The sequence below is a fragment of the Syngnathus typhle genome, linkage group LG12 (genome assembly GCF_033458585.1).
Source record: "Syngnathus typhle isolate RoL2023-S1 ecotype Sweden linkage group LG12, RoL_Styp_1.0, whole genome shotgun sequence".
NCBI lineage: Eukaryota > Metazoa > Chordata > Actinopteri > Syngnathiformes > Syngnathidae > Syngnathus > Syngnathus typhle.
This window is the reverse complement of record NC_083749.1, coordinates 1348731-1369242: the sequence shown is the minus strand read 5'-3', so window position 1 is coordinate 1369242 and position 20512 is coordinate 1348731. Positions and strand designations below refer to the sequence as shown.

Below are 20512 nucleotides of genomic sequence, written 5' to 3'. Positions count from 1 at the left end.
GAAGAGCTTTCAAGTGAGGCTTTAATCTTTTCGAATCAACAGAAAAGTGGAATGAGCCGACAAATATGGAAAAGAAAACCATTTCTCGGGCGCAAACGCGGGCCTTTTTCACGAAGGATGTGTCATAGAGCCAAGAAGATGGAGGAGGGCTCGCGTTGGCGTGATTTGGACCTTGAGAGCTCAAATGGCCAACATTCATCCAAGTTGCACCTCGAAGACCAACGAGTCAGGATACGAGGGCACTTTGACACTCCAAAAAACACAGCACACGGATAGATAGATAGATAGATAGTTTTTGCATATCGCTTATCGGGTTGCTCGCTTGCGTCAAGTAGGACATGGCTTTGTTTGGGGGAAAAGTCATCACATGACACACAACAAGGAATGTTTCCAAACAGGTTCAGCACGCGTGCAGGTGTGTGTGTGTGTGTGTGTTTGCCGCAAGCATTTTGAGGGACCCTCATACTTGGCTTTGTGCACACTACGCTTACTACTGGGAGGCCGAGCAAAATCAATCCCCAAATTGGCCATTTGTTGTGGTTGCTGAATTTTTCCTCAGGTATTTTATCAGCCAATTTTTCTCCTCTCACTCGGAGTCAATTGTTTTTAAGGGTCAAATGACTTTCAAGTGTTTCTGGATAGTTTGGGACATATTCGCAAGAAGTCATAATAGTTCAAAACCATTGCACAAGGGCCAAATAAAACTTGAGATTTTCTAGAGCTCAAAACGAGTTGGCAAACACACACACACGCATGCATACACACACACAACACACAAAGTTTCCAGAACACACTAGAGTGCCGCTGCGGAATGATTTTGCAGCGATGACTCGTCCTCGTGGCCTGAGAAGTAACACACAAAGTAACATTTGATCTTGATTTGATCTTGAAATAGTGCGAGAAATAAAGTGCACGGAGGTGAGAGGTGGTGATGATGATGCTTGAAGGGTGATAGCACTTTGACTAAAGCGCTGTTGCTTGAAGGGTTTGGACTCGCTGCTGCTGCCGCCGCCGCCAGCAGCTCAGCTCAGCTCAGTAGGGAATTTGGTTCTGGTAATATTGCAGCATATCGTAGGTTTTGCTCCTGGAGGGGCGGGGGGGAAAAAAAAACAACAACCCAAAATGGCTTCTTGTATCCTTACAAAGGGACAGTCAAAAAGTGAAAACGTCTTATTCAGCGTAACGCTCCGCTAGGTGTTAGCATTCGCCCTGCACGTACCTGCTACTGAGGAAGCAGCTTTGGATGACCTTGATGATAAACGCCGCCGCCTCTTTCTCGCTCATCTGAGGATTAAACCTGCCTCTGAGCGGGAGCAAAAGCACACCGTTCCTTTCCGTCCGCCAGTGGGCGTTGACAATTTGCCCACTCACTTGAGGAGCTTGATGGTCTGTCCTCGGAAGCAGGGCAGCCCCGTGTCCAGCATGAGCGTGACCAGAGACACCACCGCGTCCATGTAGGGACTGCGGGGCAGACGGCCACATTGGAGAGCCCCGACCGACCGAACCGGACCGGAGAGCGGACGGGCGTTTTCCTACCGAACGGCCAGGTAGCCTCGCACGCACATCTCCATGAACCACTTGAAGGGCGTGGCCTCCATCTTGCCACCCATGATCATCACCATTTCGTCCGTCAGCTTGATGTCGGGCTCCCAGCCCAGGTTGCCGCCCGGGGAGCTCTCAAACATGAAGCCAAAGTCTGCCCAGACAAGAGGACGGATAGACGGACCGCTGTGTTAGCGTAGCGACTGTTAGCACTTGTTTTGCTTTTGTCATTTACCGATGTGGATGAGGTGTCCCTTGCTGTCCAGCATGATGTTGCCGTTGTGTCTGTCTTTAATCTGCAGCAGGAAGAGCAGCAGGCTGTACGCCGCCATGCTACGGATGAAGTTGTAGCGAGCCTGCGGGAACCGGGAGACGGACAGGTAAACGGAGACACGGGCGGGACCGGGAAGATAAAGCGAGCGAAGTAAAGGCGCCACCACCTTCTGGAAGGCCAGCGTGGATTCGTCGCCGTATTGGTTGCGGAAGTAGTCGTACATGCCAAAGTCCGTCTGCCTGCCCAGCTGGTCGCGGGACTTGCAGTCCGGGATGCACTCGATCACGCCGCACTGAGGAGGCCCAAAGCGCCACGTTGCCCGCAGCCTGCTCGCGAGGAATAAAAGGCCGAGTCGGAGGGAGACTCACCCCGGGAGCCGTGGCCACCACCCGGTAGGGGAAAACAAAAAGGTCCAGGCCCACCAACTGGAAGATGTTCTTGAAGAGTCCAATGATCTGCAGCGCCAGCATATCCTGCGCCCCAGTAAAGAAGAAATCAATGGCTTTGCACTCTTCCAAAGGCAGCGCAAAAGCGAGGCTCACCTGCCGGCAGTCGTCGCCCACTTTGAAGATGGCCGCCTGCCAGCAGACTTGCCGCGCCGCATCCGGGTTGTCCCCGTCCTCGTCCAGCGAGTCGGACGGGCAGCGCAGGCCCTCGCGCTCCAGCTCGCTCACGCCGCAACGCTTCACTTTGAACTTGGCCAGGTAGGGAGCCTTGGCCGCGCTGCGGAGGAGGACGGACAGATGGCGGCAAAGCACTACTTTTGTCAACTGGTTTGGACATGGTTTCTTAAGGAAGCTCCCAAAGTCCCGTAAGAACTACCAAACGAAGCTCACAGCAACAGTTCCAAAGCGCTTAGCATCATTAGTTAGCACTCAAGGGTTCCGACCTCTGCATGGGTGTCCCGGACTTGTAGTCGATGTCCAGGACGATGGCCTCGGGGTTGCTGGGCAGGTAGCACCCTAGCGCACACACATTTTGCATTTCTCTGTTCACTGTGACGACGACGTCAGGGTTAGCGCCATTGAGGTTACCTGCTTGAACTTTGATATCCGCCAGAGCCTTCAGACAACCCCGTTTCCGCTCCTCCCCTTTGGGGATTGGCCTGAAAGATCAGGTGGTCACCTCAACAACGTCCAGCGATGCTTTTGTTGACGACGCTCGGGGCGCCGACTTACTTGATGATCGCCGACACGTTGGTGATCTTATTAAAGAAGTCAAACTCCCGCTGGTAGAAATCTTTGGCCGGACCTGACAGCGATCCCGTGATCTCCTCCACCATTTGCTCCAGCAGCTCACCGATGTCGGCTGAGCGGCCGATGGCGCCGAGAAGCCGGCCGGACCCGACAGACGGGCAGGTCGTTTGTTTGAATTTAAGAAAACCAACCAAAACGATTTGAGAACTCACGGTCCTTCTGGTGCGCCTCCTCGTCCATGAAGATGTTGGTCTTCATGTTCCAGATGAACTGGTGAGCCAGCAGCTGGGACTTTTGCGCGGCCCACAGGATGTACTCCCGCACGTAGCCCATCTGAGGTCAACAATTGCACAAGCGTCCCGATATTTTTGGAGCTGGCTGCGACTCGCCACGTGAATAAATACCTTATCGTAGCGCAGCGCTTGAACAATCTGCGGGATGTAGAACAAGATGGCGTCCTGAAGAGGGGGAGAAAAACAAGGAACAAAGAGAAAGAAGCATGGCTGGGCCGGGTCGGACTCGGCGGGCGGGGCAGGTCGGGCCGGGTCGCACTCACCGGAGGGAAGGAGCGCAGCACCTTGACGCCGTACTGCGCGGTGAGCGGGTGCGGCGGGTACATGCTGCTGAAGTAGGACAGGCCCGTGGGCGGGTCGGCGGGCGCCCAGCACAGGATGTGGCTCAGCTCCGGCGAGTCGGCGTCGATGGTGTGCCACGTGACCAGGAACTGCCACCGCGCGGAGCGCTTGAGCGAAGCTGCCAGCCATTTTGAAGAAGAACAAAAAAAGCGGGCCTGACCTTAACGGCTTCCGGGACGTCGCTTACGGCGCCGGGGTCCAGACGCACCAGGCGGGTCACCTCGGCCGTGATGGCGTCGTTCTTGAACCTTCCAAGGAAGGCGCAGGTGTTGGCCGCGTTGTTTTTTTGGAACGGCGCAAGCGCACCGACCTGCTGGGCAGCTGCATGGCGAGGTAGGGCGCGATATTCCAGGCCAGGTTGACGTTGTCTTTCCACTGCTTCTCGGTCAGGCTGATGTATTTGGACCTCCAGTTGGCGATGCTGGTCTCCACCGACTGCTCGGTGGCGATGGCCAGCTCCTGAGCGCACAGCGGGTTGTACCAGGTGCTCAGACGCTCGATCTCGCTGGCCTGGCCGCCAAAAGAGGGAAGAGGGCGGGTTGGAGCCGGCCGGGGGTGGGAACGGCCGGAGAAATCCACCGACGCTCACCAGCAAAGCCAACAAGAGCGTCCGGCGCTTCATGTAGTACTTGTGCAGCTGCGTTCCTCGGTTGCTCTTCTTGGACGCTCCTGCGAGGCACGGCGTCACGCCATCACCAAATGAGGCTTTCCACTTTGACTTTGGAAAACCCACCGGACTTCTTGGAGGCGCTGGACATGCCGCTGGAAAGCGGGTAGGTATTGATCCATCCCTGGCCGCTCTGCTGCGAGCGAGCGCTGGAGTCGATGCTGCCGCCGCCTCCTCGCATGTCGGCGGCGTTCATCACCGACAAACTGTTGAGCGACGGGTCCTGGTTGTCTGGCCGGGGGTACAAGAAGGCGCGTTTAGCGCGCCGTCATGGCCGCGACACAAACGGCACACGAGTGATGATGGAGATGTCGCCATGCCCGCCCTGAATGGCGCGGATCCTGGACTCGCCTGAGCAACCTGCCCGGGGATTCCTTCACAAGTTTGCCTGGTGTCCCACAAGGCAGGCTCAAGCCCTTCCCCTTTTTCACGGGCTGCCCCAGCGGGCTGCTTGCTTGCCTTTTTCTAGTCGTGGCCACTTGCCTCGTTCGTTCGTCTCTCTGAATTGATGAGGGGAGGATTCAAGTCGTACTGGATTGGGAAAGGGCGGGCAAGCGGATGGATGGATGGATGGATGGACGGATGGACGGACGGATGGATGGATGGTTGGACTGACTGACTAACTGACTGACTGACTGACTGACTGGATGATGAGGAGTCGTGCATCTCCACACAGGTGACACATTTGTGCTTCTCGTCCTCAGGGCTACTCAAAGGCTTATAGAGAATCAAGTCGGAATGGAGAGCATCTCGGAGCAGCGCGCTGAGGGTCGAGCAAAGCATCAAATGTGCCACGCGCGCGCCCGCCCGCCCGCCCGTCACGCCACACATGCTCTCGCCGTCGAGGCCGAGGCTTACTTAAGATGGATATCGGAGAAGTGCTGGACACGATAAGTGATCCGAATATCCCGGCAGAGAGCGTGCTCGGGGCCGGGGTGGTGCCAAGCTCACCGGGGGGCACCAGGTGGCACGCCGCCAGGTACTTCTTGTCCGACAGGATGCCGGCGTAGAAACGGATGGCCACGCTGATGTCCTCGCGCAGGCGCTTGTCACCCTGGGTAGGAAACTTGGGAGACACGCTGCAGACGGAGCACAAGCTCAGCTTAACTCCCGCTCGGACATCCATTTTGGCTGGCAGCTCCAAATCAAAGGAAATAAAACATGCAAGTTGGCGGGGTCACTGCCACAGTTGCTCGTGCGCACCTGAAGTAATCAAAGGCTGTGGAGTAGATCTTCTCTCTGAGGACGTTCTTGACCGTGGGGTTGGTGATGACGTCAGAGTGGAGCACGGCCAGGCCCAGCGTCAGCAGCCTGCGCAGAACAAAGACAGGAGGAATTAGAAAAAGAAAAATCCCGTCCGTGAGGGCCTGCCAAAGCGCGAGTCGCACCTGAATCGAGGTCCGATGGCCGCGACGTGTCGGTTGAGGTTGCTTTTGGCCCCGCCCACGTTGAGCGAAAGCGAGCGCTGGAGCAAACTGCAGAAGATCTCCACCTGGTCGGCGCTGCAGTACTTGGCGATCTCGAACCTCTGCACCAAAAACTGCACGCAAAGCGCCAGGCCCAAGTGGGGAAAAGGTGAGTAGGGGAGGGGGGGGGTGGTTGAGTTGACGCCGGCAGGCGCACCTCAATCCAGATGTGGTGGGGCGTGACGTCCGGCGGGCAGGGTACGGGTTGGCTCTCCTCCGACGCCGCCAGAGGGTCGGCCTCCTGCTGCTCGTCGGAGAATAAGCCCATCTTCAGCTCCACCGTCATCTGCCACGCTCCTGCCATCTCGCGCATGAACTGCAAAAAAGAAGAAATGAGCACAAACGCATTGCAAAGTGATGCTAAAAAAAAGGTTGCTTTCTTTTGGGTTACCGGTACTTCCACGCCAGCACGCGCGGCCAGCAGCCACTCCCAGCAGGCGACGGCCGTCTCCATGCCGTGCTCGCTGAACATCTTGAGCGGAGACCAGCAGAGGTGGTGCAGCAGCTGAGGGTCGCACTCTACGCACCAACACGGGCGGACGTCACAACACGAAGACGGACGGCCAAGCCAAGCCGAGTGACCGAGCGAGCGACCGACCTTTGCTGCTGATGAGCAAGGCGGCCAGCTTGAACATGACTTCCGTGAAGCCTTCGGGCCGGGCCGAGTCCAGAGCCTCTGCCATCTGCTTGACCAGCAGCCGGCCCAGGTCCGGCTGGCCCCGCAGCGCCTGCGCAAAGTGGATCATGCCCGACACCTGCGGATGGGAAAGGAGGAGCTGTAGGCCTTGGCTTTGATCCAGAACGGGTGGGACGGCGCGCCCACCTCTCCGGCGTATCGGTTCCTCAGATTGAGGGAGGCCATGAAGTTGGAGTAGTCCTTTTTCACGCACGCCGGCCTCTCCGTCAGCTGAGTGGACTGCGGGGGGACGAGCGGAACGCCGTCAAGTACCGAAACAAGCTAAAGCGGCAAAGCTATAGCTCGCTAGCTATGGAGCTACCCCCAGCGCCGTGCTCTGCCGGTTGAAGCCGGCAAAGTGCAGGATGCTCTCGGTGGCCATGGCCAGACCCGTGTGCTGCGACAGACCCGACACCCAGTTCTGGTGCTTGTTGAGGTACTCCTGCAGGTGGGATTTGGTGACGGACGGCGCCCACTTCATGGCCTCCTTCAGGATCTCCCCGCAGCGGGCGGCAAAGTCCTTCACGATGCTCTGCAAGCATCGCCAAATGCGGTGAGAACGCGCAGCCTCTCTTGAGTTGATTTGGTTTGCAAAGTGGGGAGGAGCTGACCTCTCTGGCCTCGTGAGTGTCGGGAACCGTGATCCTGTAGGGCGTGTCGGGAATGTCGTAGTACGGCTGGTCCTTGTGGATGTCCTGTGTTGGACAACATCATTGGTTCCATTTTCCACACAAGTGGGAAAAAGTGACTTGGGCGGGGCCAACTTACGGCGCTGAGCGAGAGCGACAGGGTCTGCAGGATGTCCAGCATGGTCTTCAGCACGCGGCCGCTCCACAGCAGGTGAGGGAAGCTGAGAAAGCAGCCGCACCAGGACACGTGAGAGCGGACCGGGCCGGGCCGAGCGCCCGTGCGGTACTTACGTCTCAGCCAAACCGGACAAATATTTGTCGGCCACTCTGCGGATCCTCTTGTGGATGTGGTTGAAGTTGACCAGCAGGAACTGGGCGTGGCGCTCCAGCTCCTCCTCGTGCACTTTGGTTTTGGCCTGAAGGAGAACACCAGATGAAAGCCGCGCCCGGCGAGATGGGCCCACCGCCGGCCATCGCCGCCCGCTCCAGGCCTTCTGACTGTCTGCACACTTGCTGCATTCTTATTTATTGTCTTATTTGTTTATTTAATTATTCATCACTCTTCTTTATTCATTGTTTGTGCCTTCTTGTTTTTATTTTTTGGTGTTGTATGTATATCGTGTTCTATGTCTTGTCACCGTGGGATAGTGGGAACGTCCTTTCGATTTCTTGGTGTCTTGGCATGTGAAGAAATGGACAAGAAAGCAGACTTTGACTTTTCTTACCTTCTCGATCATCATTTGCAGGAAGACCTCAAAGACTTTGTCGCTGACGGCCACCACGCACTGCATCATGCCTGCTTAGGACGTTCATGTTACGCAAGCTAACGTGGGGGGGGGGGGCTCGCTTGCTAAACGGCTCTTACCCGATTTGTCCTTCTGGATGGCCCGGTCCTCAAAGTAGCGGAACATGACCTGGAAACGTTCCGAGTCGGGCGAATTCAGCATCCTGATGGCAAGCGATTGTTATTCGGGCCACTTTTTCGGGTCTGCCGCAAGGTCCTAACCAACCTCATGTACTCCAGCCTGTAGACGGACAGCAGGTAGGTGGACATGGCAAAATCCAGCTTGTTGACCAGGGCGGCGCCCTCTGGCGGCGGGTCCAGCAGGTTGATGATGGTGCCGCGCAGCTCGTTGAGCTCCGCCTGGGACGGACGGAGACGGCGGGTCAGGCGGCCGCAAGGCGCCGCCGCTCGCTTGCGCCTTTGGAGCGTCGCCGCGGCGCTACCGGGGTGACCGTGTCGTTCTTGAGCGCCGAGTTGTACTGCAGCTCCGAGCGCAGCGGCTCGCCGCTCGGGAAGGTCAGCAGCGGCGATTTGGTGGCGATCTCGCACACGCCCTCGTACCACTCCTCGGGCCACAGACCTAAGGGGGGGGGGGGGGGGCGCGGCGGCGGCGAGTCAGACAGCCGGCGTCTCTCTCCCCGAGACAAATACGGGCAGACCGAGGCGCACCTGAGCCTTCCACGGCGAAGCCCATCACCACCGAGTAGAGCCAGAAGTCCCTGAAGAGCTTCTGCAGGCGCGGTTTGGCCTCCTTGATGGGCGCCAGCCTTTTGGTCAGCTGTTGGCACAGGCCAGCGTTTCAAGAGGCGGAGGGAGACGTTCCGACACGGCGTTCGGGGCGGCGCCGCTTACCACTGCGATGACGGGGATGAGGACGCCCAGGTTGCCGGCGCTGCTCGATGCCTGCGGCGCAAGAAAAGACGGCGCTCAAAACAGCAGGCAGAGCCAGCCCGGTAAAAAGCTGGGCCGGGCCGGGGCCGGGCAGACCTTGAGGGCCGGGCCTTTGTCGGCCGCCCGCTCGCTGGCCCGCTTGCCCTCCAGGCCCAGCTGCACAAAGAGCTCCAGCAGGTTGACCAGCAGCTCGTCCACCATCTGCTCGGCCTGCAGGTTGGCCGCGATGTTGCCCAGAGCGTTGATGACGGCCAGAGAGCAGTGCCTGCCGCCGCCGCCGCAATGCGGTTAAGTCAAACAAAAAGAAAGCCTCGCGGGCTCGACGAGGCCCACCTGTAGCCGTGGTCCTTGTAGTCCTTGGTGGAGTAGACCATGGAGCTGGCCTTCACGCTGATTTGCTGGAACAAATTCCACACCTCCTGGTAGATGTATTGCTGCAGGGGCACAGCGCGAGCGCCCGCGTCAGCATGTCAGCAAAGAGGTGGCGGCGAGGCGAGGGGGGCGGGACACTTGCGTTGCCCGTGATGACCATGCAGCCCAGCTGGTCCACGATCAGCACGTCCAGCTGCGACGGCGGCTGGCAAAACTTCTGCTGCAGGATCTGCAAGATGGGCTCCATCACGCGGGGCGTGTCCCGCAGGGCCACGGCGATGTGGCCCAGAGCCCGGATGGTGTGGTCCGGGATGAGGTGGGCGTCCCTGTGCCACACGCAGACGTGAGTGGGGGCCCTCGGAAGGGGACGGACGACAGCCATTACTTGTCGTTCTCCTGCGAGATGTACAGACGGTTGGACAGGCTGGCCAGGAAGGCTTCCACGATGACGTTATCCATGGTCAGCCCCGCCTTCAGACACCTGAGGGCCAGGTCACACCAGGTCACGCTTGCACCTCCGCCCGCTCTGGGGTTTTTCTTTCTCCAGGTTTTTTCACCTGCAGATGTTGTCGATGGAGATGTCTCTCAGCTGCTCGTACATGGAGGGCTGACTCTTCTTGCTGGCCGAGTTGGCGCCGACGGTGGACTGGGAGTGCTCGTTGGTCACGTGGATTTTGATCTCGCCGCCTCCTTGAGCAACTCGCACACAGGAGGAGAAGCATGAGCCGAGCGAGTGGCGGGAGGGAAGCGGGAGGCGGGCCTTACCCGCTGAGCACTGGCTGTGGTATTTGTAGAGCTTGACCAGGACGGGCGAGGGCACCACCAGGAAGTCCCTCAGCGACGCGGTGACCGAATGGGCCACCACCGGGAAACGCTCGCACAGGCGGCCCAAGCCCTGCGCCCGCACAAACGCGCCAAGATCAGAGCGGCGCTGCCGAGGGAGGGAGGGAGGGAGGCTGGCTAGGGAGAGAGGGAGGGAGGACGGGAGCGAGCGCCACTGGTGACTCACCTGCAGGCAGCAGATGAGGAGGGGCATGTGGGCGATGATGACTTTGCTGGAAGTCTTGGACTGCAGCTTCTCCGACAGCTTGCTGCAAAGGTTCTCGGCTCCTGCGGCGGCAGTGAAAGAAGATGAGGCGGCGCTGCCGGCCGGCCGGCCGGGCGGAGCTGGCGACGGACGGAGGCTCCCACCTTGCTCCTCGGTGACGGCCCACACCATGAGGTCCACGCAGGCGGCGTTGGCCTGGCAGCGCAGCTTGAGCGGGCTCAGCTCGCTCTGCAGGTACTCCACGTCGTGCAGGATCCTCTGCAGCTCCGACTGGCTGCTGCTGAACTGCTCCAGCACAAAGTCGTGCACCTCCTTCACAAAGTCCGTCCGGAGGTCTTTTCACGCGGGGAAGGTGGGAGGGAGGGAGGGTGAAGCGGGGGAGGCCCACGGGACGAATCCAAAAAGAGGGCGGCGGGACTGACCTTTCAGGTTGTACAGGGTGTCTCGGAGCATCTTGAAGATGGCCACGTAGAGCGGGTCACTGAAGCTTTTGTAGTACACGTGAAGACCGGGACTGGACTGCAACCAGAGCAGAGCAGAGCCTGGCGAGTCAAATAATAGTCCCCGTGTTTCGGGACCAACGAGTCAAGCTGCCGTCTTACCGCCAAAAACTCGGCCAAGGTTTCGTCCAGCGACTTTAAAAAGGACTCGGAGACGATGTCTTCAACCTGGTGAAGGTGAAAACCAAGATGTGTCAAGATGGCGCGCTCAGGCGTGCGTGCCGTGCCGTGCGCACCATCTGCAGGAGCTGCCGGAGCGTGTCCAGGGCCACGTGAAACTCTCCGCGGCTGCTGCCGGTGAAGAGAGGCGAGACGGAGAAGCTGGAACTGATGGTGGAGAAGTAGTAGTCCGGGTCCACGGAGCTCCCGTCGGGCAGGTACGAGCCTGCACAGAGGTCGGGCGTTCGGCTCGATCGGCTGCGTCGGTGGAGGAGCCGCCGGCGCTCACCTTCAAAGTACGGCGCCGAGGGCTCCGCCGGGGAGCTCGGGCTCAGCATTGTCCTCTCTGGACTGGCCTGAAAAGAAAGGATCGTGAGAACGTCGGGCCCGTTGGAAGCTAGCCGGCAAAACAATTCAAGTCAAAATGTCTTGCTTTTGGGCAAATCATTTGCTCAAATCTTACTATGCATCCAGCCAGCCAGCCAGCCAGCCGCTAACTCGCTAGCTCGCTGACTAGCTGCATTATACATTCGTCGATGTCACGTTCTCACACTGACACATTTTTAACAAATCAAATCATATGTTCCTATCTTCTTGTTCTCCAGTCATACCATTTTTTTTTTTCGTACCTGTTGAGACACGATGGATACGGAGGAGCCCTTGCACCTCAGGGTCTCCGGCGGACACACGGTGAGGAAGGAACTGGGCAGGATGGAGCGGAAGTCATTGAAGGAGCGCCGTCGCGCCGCGTCGCCGTCGTCAGCCGCCGACGGGGCGGCCGCAGCCGGCCGCGGGAACAGCTTGGACAGCAGCGGCTCGCTGGTGTTGCTGTAGCGGCCGAAGGCTCGCGCCGCGCCCAGCAAGGTGGGCACCGTGTAGCGACACGTGTACTCCACGTAGGCGGGAGCTGAAAGCAAAACACAAAGTCAGCAAAACGGAGGCCGGCTGACCACGGGGAAGGCGCACCTTTATCGTGAGACTGCGGGTTCTTGCATAGCTCCTGCAGGACTTGCATGACGTCCATGATGCTCTCCACAATCTGACGCCACAGTGACATCATCACACCACTATGACAAAACGCTCACACATAGATACACTCACGCGCACACAAACACACACACCTGTCCACGCAAGGTTTCATCTCGCTGGGCGACGTCCGACAGCAGCGTCACGAAACAAAAGCTGAAGTTCTCGGCCACGGGAAGCGTTCCTACAGGAGTGGAGAAGGAAGCGCACGGGTGGTTGGTTACGTGCGCCGCAGTTGTGCAGAAGAAGGTCGGAAGACAAGCGGCGCGCCCATTTGACCTGGTCCTTTCCGTTGCGAGCCCTCCTCGATCCAATGAACTCGGGGAAGTCCTTTGAGCAGTCCCAGGAGGTAGGGCACGATGGCGTCTTTGTGCTGAGAGGACAGCGCCGCTTTGAGAGCCCGCCCGGAATGAGCCGGCCGGTCCCGAGAGCGTCGCGCTCACCTGCAGGTTGGACTCCACCAGGAAGACGCCCAGGGCCAGCACGGCGTCCCGACGCCTCTCGTCCAGCTGGAAGACGCCTCGCACGTCCACGGGACACATACATTGCAGCTTTTGCACCTGCCGGCGCGACAACACGGGACACCATTTTGCACCGCGGGACGTACATTGCGTCATCACGGCGAGATCTTCTCCTCTTGCTTCTGGACTGTCTTGATGCCGCATTCGTCTGTTTGGGGGCTTTTAGATTCTTCTAGGTTGCCCAGGTGTGTGTTTGGCCATCTTTTAAATGCTACAAGTCTGACGTGGTAACATTTCAAAACAAGTCACATCTTGTTGACTTTCCAGTTTGACCTTGGCCAGAAATTGCTGCATTTTTTTTTCCTTCACTAAAATGATACTTCGAGAATGGAACGCTGAAAATGTCAATCAATTCATCCTTCACATACCGCCAAGTAAGTCATGTAGGATTATCATCCATTGGCCGACTTCAGCTTAACACTAAGGCCACATTCGACCACCTACGACCTGGCTGATCGCCAATCAATTTCACCATGACCTCGTCTTGACTAAAATAATGTCACATTGCTGACAGTAAGGCAAAAGGAGACACGATGACGTCACTCGCCCGCTATGCAAGATGAACGCTTAGTTAGCCCGGATGCTAAGCAAAGTGCTAACCTTATCGAGCGGCGCCAGCCGGTGAGCCGCCAGCGAGCGAGCCAGCGACAGGACGGTGTTGAAGTAGAAGCCCCGGCTGCTCTCGACGTGGACAGCCATGTTTACACTTTGCCACTTTCAAGCAGCAGCAACATCTAGAGCAGCTGAAGCATCTTGCGCTTCTTTTGCCTCAAACCAAATGACGCGACGACATGTACGGCGAGAGCGCAGGTCCAAAACCGCCAAGGCAGCAAAAAAGCACCACCACACACACGCAGGGAACTTTTTCAATAAGAGCCATAGTTTATTTTTCTTTGTCAGCCCTTACAGCATAACCAGTGAGAAAGACTTAAGGCACAGGAATGAACAACCAGGAAGAGAATCTTCCCAAAAACTTGAAGAAGCCCTGCGTAATGGAATATGTTAGTCATGATTAAGGCATATACTGTATACAGGTAGGTACGTGTAGGCCAGGCCAAGGTCAGACTAGGCCAGGCCAAGGTCAGACTAGGCCAGGCCAAGGTCAGACTAGGCCAGGCCAGGCCGGGCCTGCGCTGAGGTTATCAAGTAAACACCTGAAGTAGCATGTGCACCCAACGCACATCCAAACTCTGATGTGGCACACTAGACATTTAAAAAAAAAAGGCAATTAATATCATTTCGTTCATCTGATAAAAACTCTTAAAAACACCCAGATTTGGCGGAATGGCATAGAAGGCACAATTAGTGGAATTTTGTGATCATAAATCATTCTTTCATATAATCAGATGACACTGACTGGAATGGTGAAACAAAGAAAAACCTAAGAGGCACTTTGACAGCTGAATCCTTTCCAGAGCATCGTCTAGCTAATTGCATACATAAGAGGAATCTTCAAGTATCATTTCTTGGTCCTTCCACGCGTCACCTGCTTTCTTGCCTCTTTTTAAAAGAAAGTTGTCGTTGCCACCGCCGTCCGTTCAAACGCTTCCAGAGTTACAAGCCTTTTCCTGACAACGGTGCTTCTGCTGCACGCTATTATACCTTAAATAAAATCAAAAATCACTTTTCATTTGCACGCCTCCGCTCAGAATTCAGCCGAAAAAGTGAAGGAACCCAGAAGTGTCCGTCCGTCTGTGTCAGTCTGTCTTCCAAACTACGTTGAGAACCTTCACCACCTCTTCGTAGATGATGAAGACAATGGCCACGTCCAAGCACACCCGACCCAGGCGAGGTACGGTCCCTTTGTAGAACCTGGGCAAGCGTTGCGCAAAATGTTAGCTAGCACTAGCACGGCCAGCCGCTCCAAATGGGCCACTTACCCCCGGGGCCCCTCGTGTTTCATGATCTTGACGGCGCAGTCCACGGTGCCTTTGTACTTGTGCGCTTCCAGACCCTGTTGACGTGCACAGAAACAACCGTCGTTGCCTGCCGAGGGGGTCACCCGAGTAATAAACCCACCTGCATTCGGGTTTTGATCACATCCAGCGGCGTGTTTCCCAACACGCTGGCGGCGCCGGCGAACGCTCCGAACATTCCCGTGATTAAGGGGTTGATGTATTTGTCGGGGTTGTCACCTTGTGGGCAAAACAAAAACCCCCAAAATGAAAACATTATGACATCGCTGCTCCGGCGTGCTCATCGTGAAAGGAGAATTCACCTTTGTACCAGTTCCTGAGCGAGGTCATGACGTAGAAGCGGATGGCCTGGTTGGAGCCTTGCTTGAGCACGGTGGCCGTCAGACCCTGGTACGTGCCCCGAAGTCCTGTGCGCCGTCCACAAACAAAACTTGTCTTCACGACTTTGCTTCCCCCCCCCACCCGATATGTGCATTTTTGTGTGACCTTGCGTTCTGATGATCTCGCGCACGCCATGAAAGAATCCCTTGTACTTGGGGTTGGCCGAGGTCTGGTCGTGGATGAATTTGACCTGCGAGGCAAAGGGCAAATCAGAGCAGAGCGCCCGCCGGCCGCGCGGATGGATGCTTGATGGCGATGCCTGACCTTGACGGTCTCCATGGGGCAGACGACCAGGACGGCCTCGGCCACGCCGGCGCCCAGCCCGCACAGGAAGCCGCGTTTGCTGTCCAGCTTGCCGCTGCCGTCGCGCATCTTGTTGCTCAGGAACTCAAAGACGCCGAACCTGGCAAAGGGGACGGCCGCTTGGCACGTCACTCGCTCGGGCCCCCGCCTGGGCCGAGCTTCGGTCAGTCGGAGGCGACCCGACTCACCTGACGGCGGCTTTGGGGATGGAGCCGTAGAGCAGCGAGCTGAGCCCGCGATAAAGACCCCGGACGCCGTGGCCGCTGACCGTCTGCTTGACGCAGTCGCCTGAAAGGGCAAGCGTCAGCGGCGTCCGCCGGGGGGAGCCGGCGGCGGCGCCGGCGGCCGCGGCTGCACTGACCGATGCCCTTGAACTTGGGCGGGTTGGCCTTCTCGTCCAGCTGCAGCTGCGTCTTGACGTACTCGGTGGGGAAGGTGATGCAGATCTCGATGCCGCCCGCGATGCCACCTGCACAAAAACCCGTGAGAAATTGTGGCCGCAAAGAAACGGAACCGCTTTGTCATCATCTGCAATATTCCATTTTTGGGGGGGCAAAAAAGAATCCCATTCAAACATTTGGACACTTGAATGTTTTGATTCCAAAATGCGGAAGGACCTGAATGGAACGGGTGAACTGTCCCAAAAAGTGGCTGCACAGATTGACGTTGAAACTCCCTCAGCCAGTTCCAGCATAAGTCGCTGCTGCTGCCGCCTGCAGCCCATTGGCTGAGCGGCTGGCGGCCTGAGGACACGCCCCCTGACGCCATTCCACATCAGAGCTGAGCTTTGCCACCCGCATGTCATGTTTTTCTGTGCTCTCTAGCATATTGAATAGATGCTGAAATGCCTTCCATCTTCTTAATTGTCCATCTTGAAGTCTGGACATAAGGTGTCAATGACTAAGCTGTTTTTAGGCCACGACACAGCTTGGATTCTTTTCACGACGCCCGCTGCTACACAAAATGAGGCCCACTGTGCTCAGGCTATTGTGTTTTGTCATCGCAGTGTGCATGTGTGTGTGCGTGTGTTAGGGGGGGCTCTCTCGGCACACAGTGCAAAGGTCATGGAGTCAACATAAGCAAGAAGTTAAGAAGAACTTTTGGACTCTCTGTTTGTGCAAGTGTCAAAGCCATGTCATAGTAATGATTGAACTGAACCATTTGAACAAACTACTGGGCTCCTTTTGTCAAATCAAAATGTACAGTTAAAAGGTTATGATATTAACCACAATATCTGCGTTAATATTTGGTGAAATATCAGGGCAAAAGTGAATATAGCCACCCTTCGAAGCCTATGGCGACATACACCATTATATTACATCGCCGCCTGGTGGCATGGAGGATAGACAACAGGTTTTCCTCGATTTGGAACGTCATATGATTTGGCTCCATGGCCAGGCATGGAAAAAGAAACATTTTCATCAAAGAGAACGAACGACACCAGTGCTACCCTGAAGTAAGTGTTTTAAGGGGCTTCTATTCATGCTAATTCAAGTCATTTCAAGAGGGAACTTTTATTCACAACTCATTCGATAGACGAGGAAACAAACTCAAGTAGGGAGAACGTCAAGTATCATCAGACTTAAAATGCATGCCGAGCGAGCGAGCGAGCAAGCAAGCGCCTTCTGTTTTGGTACTTTGGGCGCGCCTTTAAGAACTTTGGGTTGACAACTTGTGCACGGAGCAAACTTGCCTTGCACCGCCCGTCGGCCCGCCGAAATTCTTACCTGCCAGGATGGCCTTGCCAGGGTGGGTCAGCTTGGCCTTGCCTGCAGGGGCGGCGGCGGCCAGGCTGTGCGTCCTGCTGTGGAAGGGGTTCACGAAGCGCGGCTGTGCAGACATGACTGCGATCGGTCGGTCGGTCGGTCGGTACTCAGTGCGGCGCCGTGGGATGAAAGCTCATGCAGCCCCGCTGCAGCTTTGTGCACCGGGCGCGGTCCAAAGTGCAACGTTCGGCCCTGACCATTGGACTTGGGACTGCACTCGCTCGCTTCTCTCTTTCGGCCTTGTTGAGGACTTTTGACAGGCAACTTTTCCTCTGCTGTGCTTGGCTGGCTGGCTGCCTGCGTGCCTGCCTCCTTGCTGGTAAACGTCGAGTCAGGCGCGGGGCGGGGCGGGGCGGGGCGGGACCGCGCAACCCACCCCAACCACCCACCTCCTTTTTAAAATGCGACCACTCACATTTAAGTAAGGGGGGCCTGCACGGGGACTTGAACGAGCCACAAAAACACGTCAAAAAACATGAAACCATGTACGTGCACTTCCCGTTTACAAAGGACACTTGAAGCATAAAGATGGATCTTGTTCTCACTGAACTACCCATTTACCCGCTCGTGTGACAGTTGACAATATATATCCGGATATAAAATAGGAGATACGCAAACATTTCGGCTTTGACATTGTATTTATCTTCTAAGTAGCTCTTTGGCCATCGTTCCGGTGACGTGTTTCCGTAGATGGCGGCGATTTGGCTCTTGGCCTCGTAGTTGCTCTTTGAAATGGGCATCACCACGGCGCATGCGCATTGCGTTGCTCGACAGCGCCCCCGTCCGTCGTGGCGACTTGGAAAGAAGCGAGCTGTCAATCCGCTCAGCATCCTCACGCAAACCGCCGCGACCAGCACACGAGCAGCACAGGAGCAGCACAGGAGCAGCAGGACTTTGCCGGCTCCCTCCGCTGACGCCCCCCACCCCCCGCCATTTGGATCGGTGAGCTGGGCAGAGCATGCGGCATCCGCGCGGCCCCTTTGGCGTCTTGTTGTGGCCGCTCGCGCACGATGGCCATTTTGCCTCACTTTGATCGCGTTCTGTCCAAGGTTAGCCAGGAGCTAAGGAGCTGGAGCTAACGCTTGCTGGCATTATGTAATGACGGACGGACGGACGGACGGACGGCTCGCCAGCCTGGCATGCATGGCTTAATCCCGCTTCTTTTTATTCGCCTCTCGTCGCCTTCACTTGGCATTTTGCAGGCTGGGATTTGACATCAGCAAATGGGGGGAGGGAGAGAAGCTCGTTGCTGGGTGGGCCGACCTAGCTGTCAACCGCGCGCACGCGCACCCTTTGTCCCTTTGTGTCCTTTGTCCATCAGTAAAGATGGTCCTCCATCGAGCATTTGTTCAAAGTGCAGCCGCAGCAGCAGCACCCAGAAGGGGATTATTCATCCTCTCTTGTTTGCCTCCATGTGACGGACGATAAGATAGTTGCGTCTTGCCTTGCAGCATCATGGCTGTGCCACCTTGCTACGCAGACTTGGGCAAAGGCGCCAAGGACATCTTCAGCAAAGGCTACGGTGAGTCGCGAGCGGCGTGGCGTGGCGTGGCCCTGACTCGTTTGACACGTTCTTTGACCAAGTCCCTTCTTGCAGGCTTTGGACTGGTCAAGCTGGACCTGAAGACCAAATCTCAAAGTGGCGTGGTGAGCGTCTCCCTTTCTTCTTCTTCTTCGTTTTCCTTTCCCCTCCAGATGCTTCCCAGCAAGCCCACCAACACGTCTGAGGGTCTATCTGCTCTTTGTCCTTGTACCCTTTGACCCCCTCCCCATCCTCTCCTTGACTCCGCCCTTCTCCTCGACCACCACGGAAACGCGGCGTAGATGGTAAGACCGCTGTCGTCGTCGTCATCATCGCGGTCACCTCTGTTTGCTTGAGTTCATCTTTTTCCTAATTTTCATAATAATTCTAATTGACAATTTGTGACAAAAAGATTTCTACTGCCCGCCTCCTCCGCTACCACGCCATGAGGAAATATCTGCCTGCCTTTTGCATCTTTGTGCGTTTCTTCATTTCCTAACATGCCTGTCAACGACCTTTTGTATCATATCAGCATTGCGTAAGGGCATATTGCGGTGGCGGCGGCGGCGGCAGCAAACGGAGCGCTGGCTGCGGAAAACGTGCCATGGCTTGATTTTTTGTGGCTGCAGGAGTTCAACACGTCGGGCTCCAGCAACACCGACTCGGGCAAAGCGACGGGCAGCCTGGAGACCAAATACAAGATGAAGGAGTTGGGCCTGAGCGTCAACCAGAAGTGGAACACCGACAACACGCTAGCCACCGAGGTCACGCTGGAGGACCAGGTTTGTGGCGCCGACAGGCTAGCGCTAGCATGGCGTGGCGTACGCTTGATAAATGTATGCCCGCAGCTAACTCAAGGCCTGAAGGTGGCGTTGGAAACGTCTTTTGTCCCAAACACGGGGTGAGAGCGCGTCGGCCTCGTTCGCTTGTGTTCCGAGCGAGCGGTCGGTGTTGAAAAGCGGGCCGGACGGCCGGTTCTGTTGCAGCAAGAAGAGCGGCAAGCTGAAGACGGGCTACAAGCGCGACTACGTCAACTTGGGCTGCGACGTGGACTTTGAGGGCCCCGTGGTGCACGCCGCCGCCGTGCTGGGCTACGAGGGCTGGCTGGCCGGCTACCAGATGGCCTTCGACACGGCCAAGTCCAAACTGGCTCAGAACAATTTTGCGCTGGGCTACAAGGCCGGAGACTTCCAGCTGCACACCAACGTGTGAGTCGGCAACGCCGGTCGTTCGGTGCGTCCGCGTCGCCGCGTCACCTTGCGTGACATCATCAAATTGCCTTTGTCAGTAACGACGGCACCGAGTTCGGCGGCTCCATCTACCAGAAAGTGAACGAGGCGCTGGAGACGGCCGTCACCTTGGCCTGGACCGCCGGCAGCAACAACACTCGCTTCGGCATCGCCGCCAAGTACAAAATGGACGCCGACACTTGGCTGTCTGTAAGTGGACAGACGCCGGCCGGGCGTGCGCACGCCTCGTTGCGCTCCTTCTAACTTTGATTGCGTCGCGCAGGCCAAAGTCAACAACGCAAGTCTCATCGGGGTGGGCTACACTCAGAGCCTCCGACCAGGTCAGCAGCAACCCTAACCCCTGACTGGCAGGGCGGTGCGCTAGCCTAGCTTGCGGCTAACCCGTGGCTCTCCCCTCCCCTCCCAGGAGTCAAGGTCACACTGTCGGCGCTGATCGACGGGAAGAACTTCAACGCCGGCGGCCACAAGGTGGGCATGGGCTTTGAGCTGGAGGCGTAGACAAAGAAGACAAAGAGAGGCCCGTCATGTAGCTCCTCCCCCACACGCACCGCATCCCACCAATCACACGCAAGCATGTTGAGCATGGAGATGATGATGAGCATACGCTGCTGGTGCTCTTTGACTGACCGACCGTGTGCGAGTGACGTCTCTTCCTGTGTGTGTGTGTGTGTGTGTGTGTGTGTATGAGTGACATGTCTTCCTGTAGAAGGTGGCCGCGACTAGCTTACGCAGGGTGTCGCTAGGTGAAAACAATCTCCTGCTTGTTAGCCTTGCTAGCGAGTCGAGTTTGCTTTTCGACCCGATTGTTTTCATCTACTGTGGCCCCCCCCAAAAGTGTTTTTTTCTTTTTTCTTCCGGGTCTTATCATCAGCGTGACGTCGACCTGACTTTTCCATGTCATCAACTATGATTAAAGCTATTTCAAATCAGAGATGCTCCTTTGTCATTTGACACATTCATGGTCTTCTCTCGTGTGATGGGGAAAAAG

At 56.8% G+C, this 20512-nt stretch overlaps 3 protein-coding genes across 10 annotated transcripts; 1 reads left to right on the top strand and 2 right to left on the bottom strand.

The window, feature by feature from the left end:
* Positions 1 to 7: 7 nt before the first annotated feature.
* On the bottom strand, positions 8 to 13190 carry pi4kaa (phosphatidylinositol 4-kinase, catalytic, alpha a). 5 transcript variants are annotated; one of them, XR_009716344.1, is made up of 53 exons: positions 12987 to 13190; positions 12309 to 12425; positions 12145 to 12238; positions 11961 to 12049; positions 11806 to 11878; positions 11469 to 11746; positions 11129 to 11195; positions 10917 to 11065; positions 10783 to 10848; positions 10603 to 10699; positions 10324 to 10515; positions 10142 to 10242; positions 9899 to 10027; positions 9690 to 9829; positions 9518 to 9613; positions 9275 to 9458; positions 9094 to 9194; positions 8857 to 9025; positions 8722 to 8772; positions 8539 to 8647; positions 8313 to 8449; positions 8096 to 8229; positions 7951 to 8033; positions 7811 to 7881; positions 7377 to 7501; positions 7225 to 7306; positions 7068 to 7151; positions 6779 to 6988; positions 6604 to 6696; positions 6379 to 6535; positions 6172 to 6299; positions 5938 to 6096; positions 5703 to 5854; positions 5518 to 5625; positions 5173 to 5393; positions 4381 to 4545; positions 4237 to 4316; positions 3958 to 4157; positions 3808 to 3895; positions 3569 to 3736; positions 3417 to 3470; positions 3225 to 3345; positions 2995 to 3124; positions 2851 to 2921; positions 2706 to 2778; positions 2359 to 2539; positions 2185 to 2289; positions 1983 to 2108; positions 1778 to 1898; positions 1537 to 1696; positions 1372 to 1461; positions 1220 to 1284; positions 8 to 1084 (listed from the first exon to the last, which is right to left on the bottom strand). XR_009716344.1 is itself a non-coding variant. In XM_061292853.1 (53 exons), exons 1-53 carry the CDS (start codon positions 13083 to 13085, stop codon positions 1033 to 1035), a joined length of 6408 nt encoding a protein of 2135 aa, XP_061148837.1. In that variant the 5' UTR covers positions 13086 to 13190; the 3' UTR covers positions 8 to 1032. The 5 variants fall into 5 exon arrangements, 4 of the variants coding, with proteins under 4 accessions (XP_061148837.1, XP_061148836.1, XP_061148834.1 ...); XM_061292853.1 differs by having other exon boundaries at positions 1220 to 1303; positions 9690 to 9822; positions 9898 to 10027; XM_061292852.1 differs by having other exon boundaries at positions 1220 to 1303.
* Positions 13191 to 13245: 55 nt separating this feature from the next.
* On the bottom strand, positions 13246 to 17096 carry slc25a1b (slc25a1 solute carrier family 25 member 1b). Its single transcript, XM_061292880.1, has 9 exons — positions 16714 to 17096; positions 15348 to 15455; positions 15175 to 15274; positions 14948 to 15086; positions 14789 to 14873; positions 14605 to 14709; positions 14406 to 14521; positions 14267 to 14340; positions 13246 to 14198 (listed from the first exon to the last, which is right to left on the bottom strand). Exons 1-9 carry the CDS (start codon positions 16826 to 16828, stop codon positions 14084 to 14086), a joined length of 957 nt encoding a protein of 318 aa, XP_061148864.1. The 5' UTR covers positions 16829 to 17096; the 3' UTR covers positions 13246 to 14083.
* Positions 16324 to 20453, top strand: zgc:56235 (Voltage-dependent anion-selective channel protein 2-like). 4 transcript variants are annotated; one of them, XM_061292877.1, is made up of 9 exons: positions 16324 to 16442; positions 18204 to 18274; positions 18350 to 18399; positions 18904 to 19056; positions 19123 to 19175; positions 19261 to 19482; positions 19563 to 19713; positions 19787 to 19844; positions 19931 to 20453. In XM_061292877.1, exons 1-9 carry the CDS (start codon positions 16387 to 16389, stop codon positions 20020 to 20022), a joined length of 906 nt encoding a protein of 301 aa, XP_061148861.1. In that variant the 5' UTR covers positions 16324 to 16386; the 3' UTR covers positions 20023 to 20453. The 4 variants fall into 4 exon arrangements, with proteins under 4 accessions (XP_061148861.1, XP_061148862.1, XP_061148859.1 ...); XM_061292878.1 differs by having other exon boundaries at positions 16415 to 16442; positions 18350 to 18579; XM_061292875.1 differs by lacking the exon at positions 16324 to 16442 and adding an exon at positions 17215 to 17694.
* Positions 20454 to 20512: the final 59 nt, after the last annotated feature.

Bases quoted from the DNA above. Each gene is read 5' to 3' on its own strand.
- pi4kaa (XM_061292850.1), bottom strand. From the start codon at position 13,085: ATGGCTGTCCACGTCGAGAGCAGCCGGGGCTTCTACTTCAACACCGTC. The intron at 10,243-10,323 runs GTGGGAGCCTCC...CTGCCGCCGCAG, and splicing joins GGCCGTCACCGAGGAGCAAG to GAGCCGAGAACCTTTGCAGC. The intron at 4,546-5,172 runs GTAAGCCTCGGC...ACCCCCGGCCAG, and splicing joins TTCTCCGATATCCATCTTAA to ACAACCAGGACCCGTCGCTC.
- zgc:56235 (XM_061292875.1), top strand. From the start codon at position 17,504: ATGCGCATTGCGTTGCTCGACAGCGCCCCCGTCCGTCGTGGCGACTTG. The intron at 18,400-18,903 runs GTGAGCGTCTCC...TTGTGGCTGCAG, and splicing joins CCAAATCTCAAAGTGGCGTG to GAGTTCAACACGTCGGGCTC. The intron at 19,057-19,122 runs GTTTGTGGCGCC...GTATGCCCGCAG, and splicing joins AGGTCACGCTGGAGGACCAG to CTAACTCAAGGCCTGAAGGT.
- slc25a1b (XM_061292880.1), bottom strand. From the start codon at position 16,828: ATGTCTGCACAGCCGCGCTTCGTGAACCCCTTCCACAGCAGGACGCAC. The intron at 15,456-16,713 runs GTAAGAATTTCG...GTTTTTGTGCAG, and splicing joins TGGCAAGGCCATCCTGGCAG to GTGGCATCGCGGGCGGCATC. The intron at 14,199-14,266 runs GTAAGTGGCCCA...ACGCTTGCCCAG, and splicing joins AAACACGAGGGGCCCCGGGG to GTTCTACAAAGGGACCGTAC.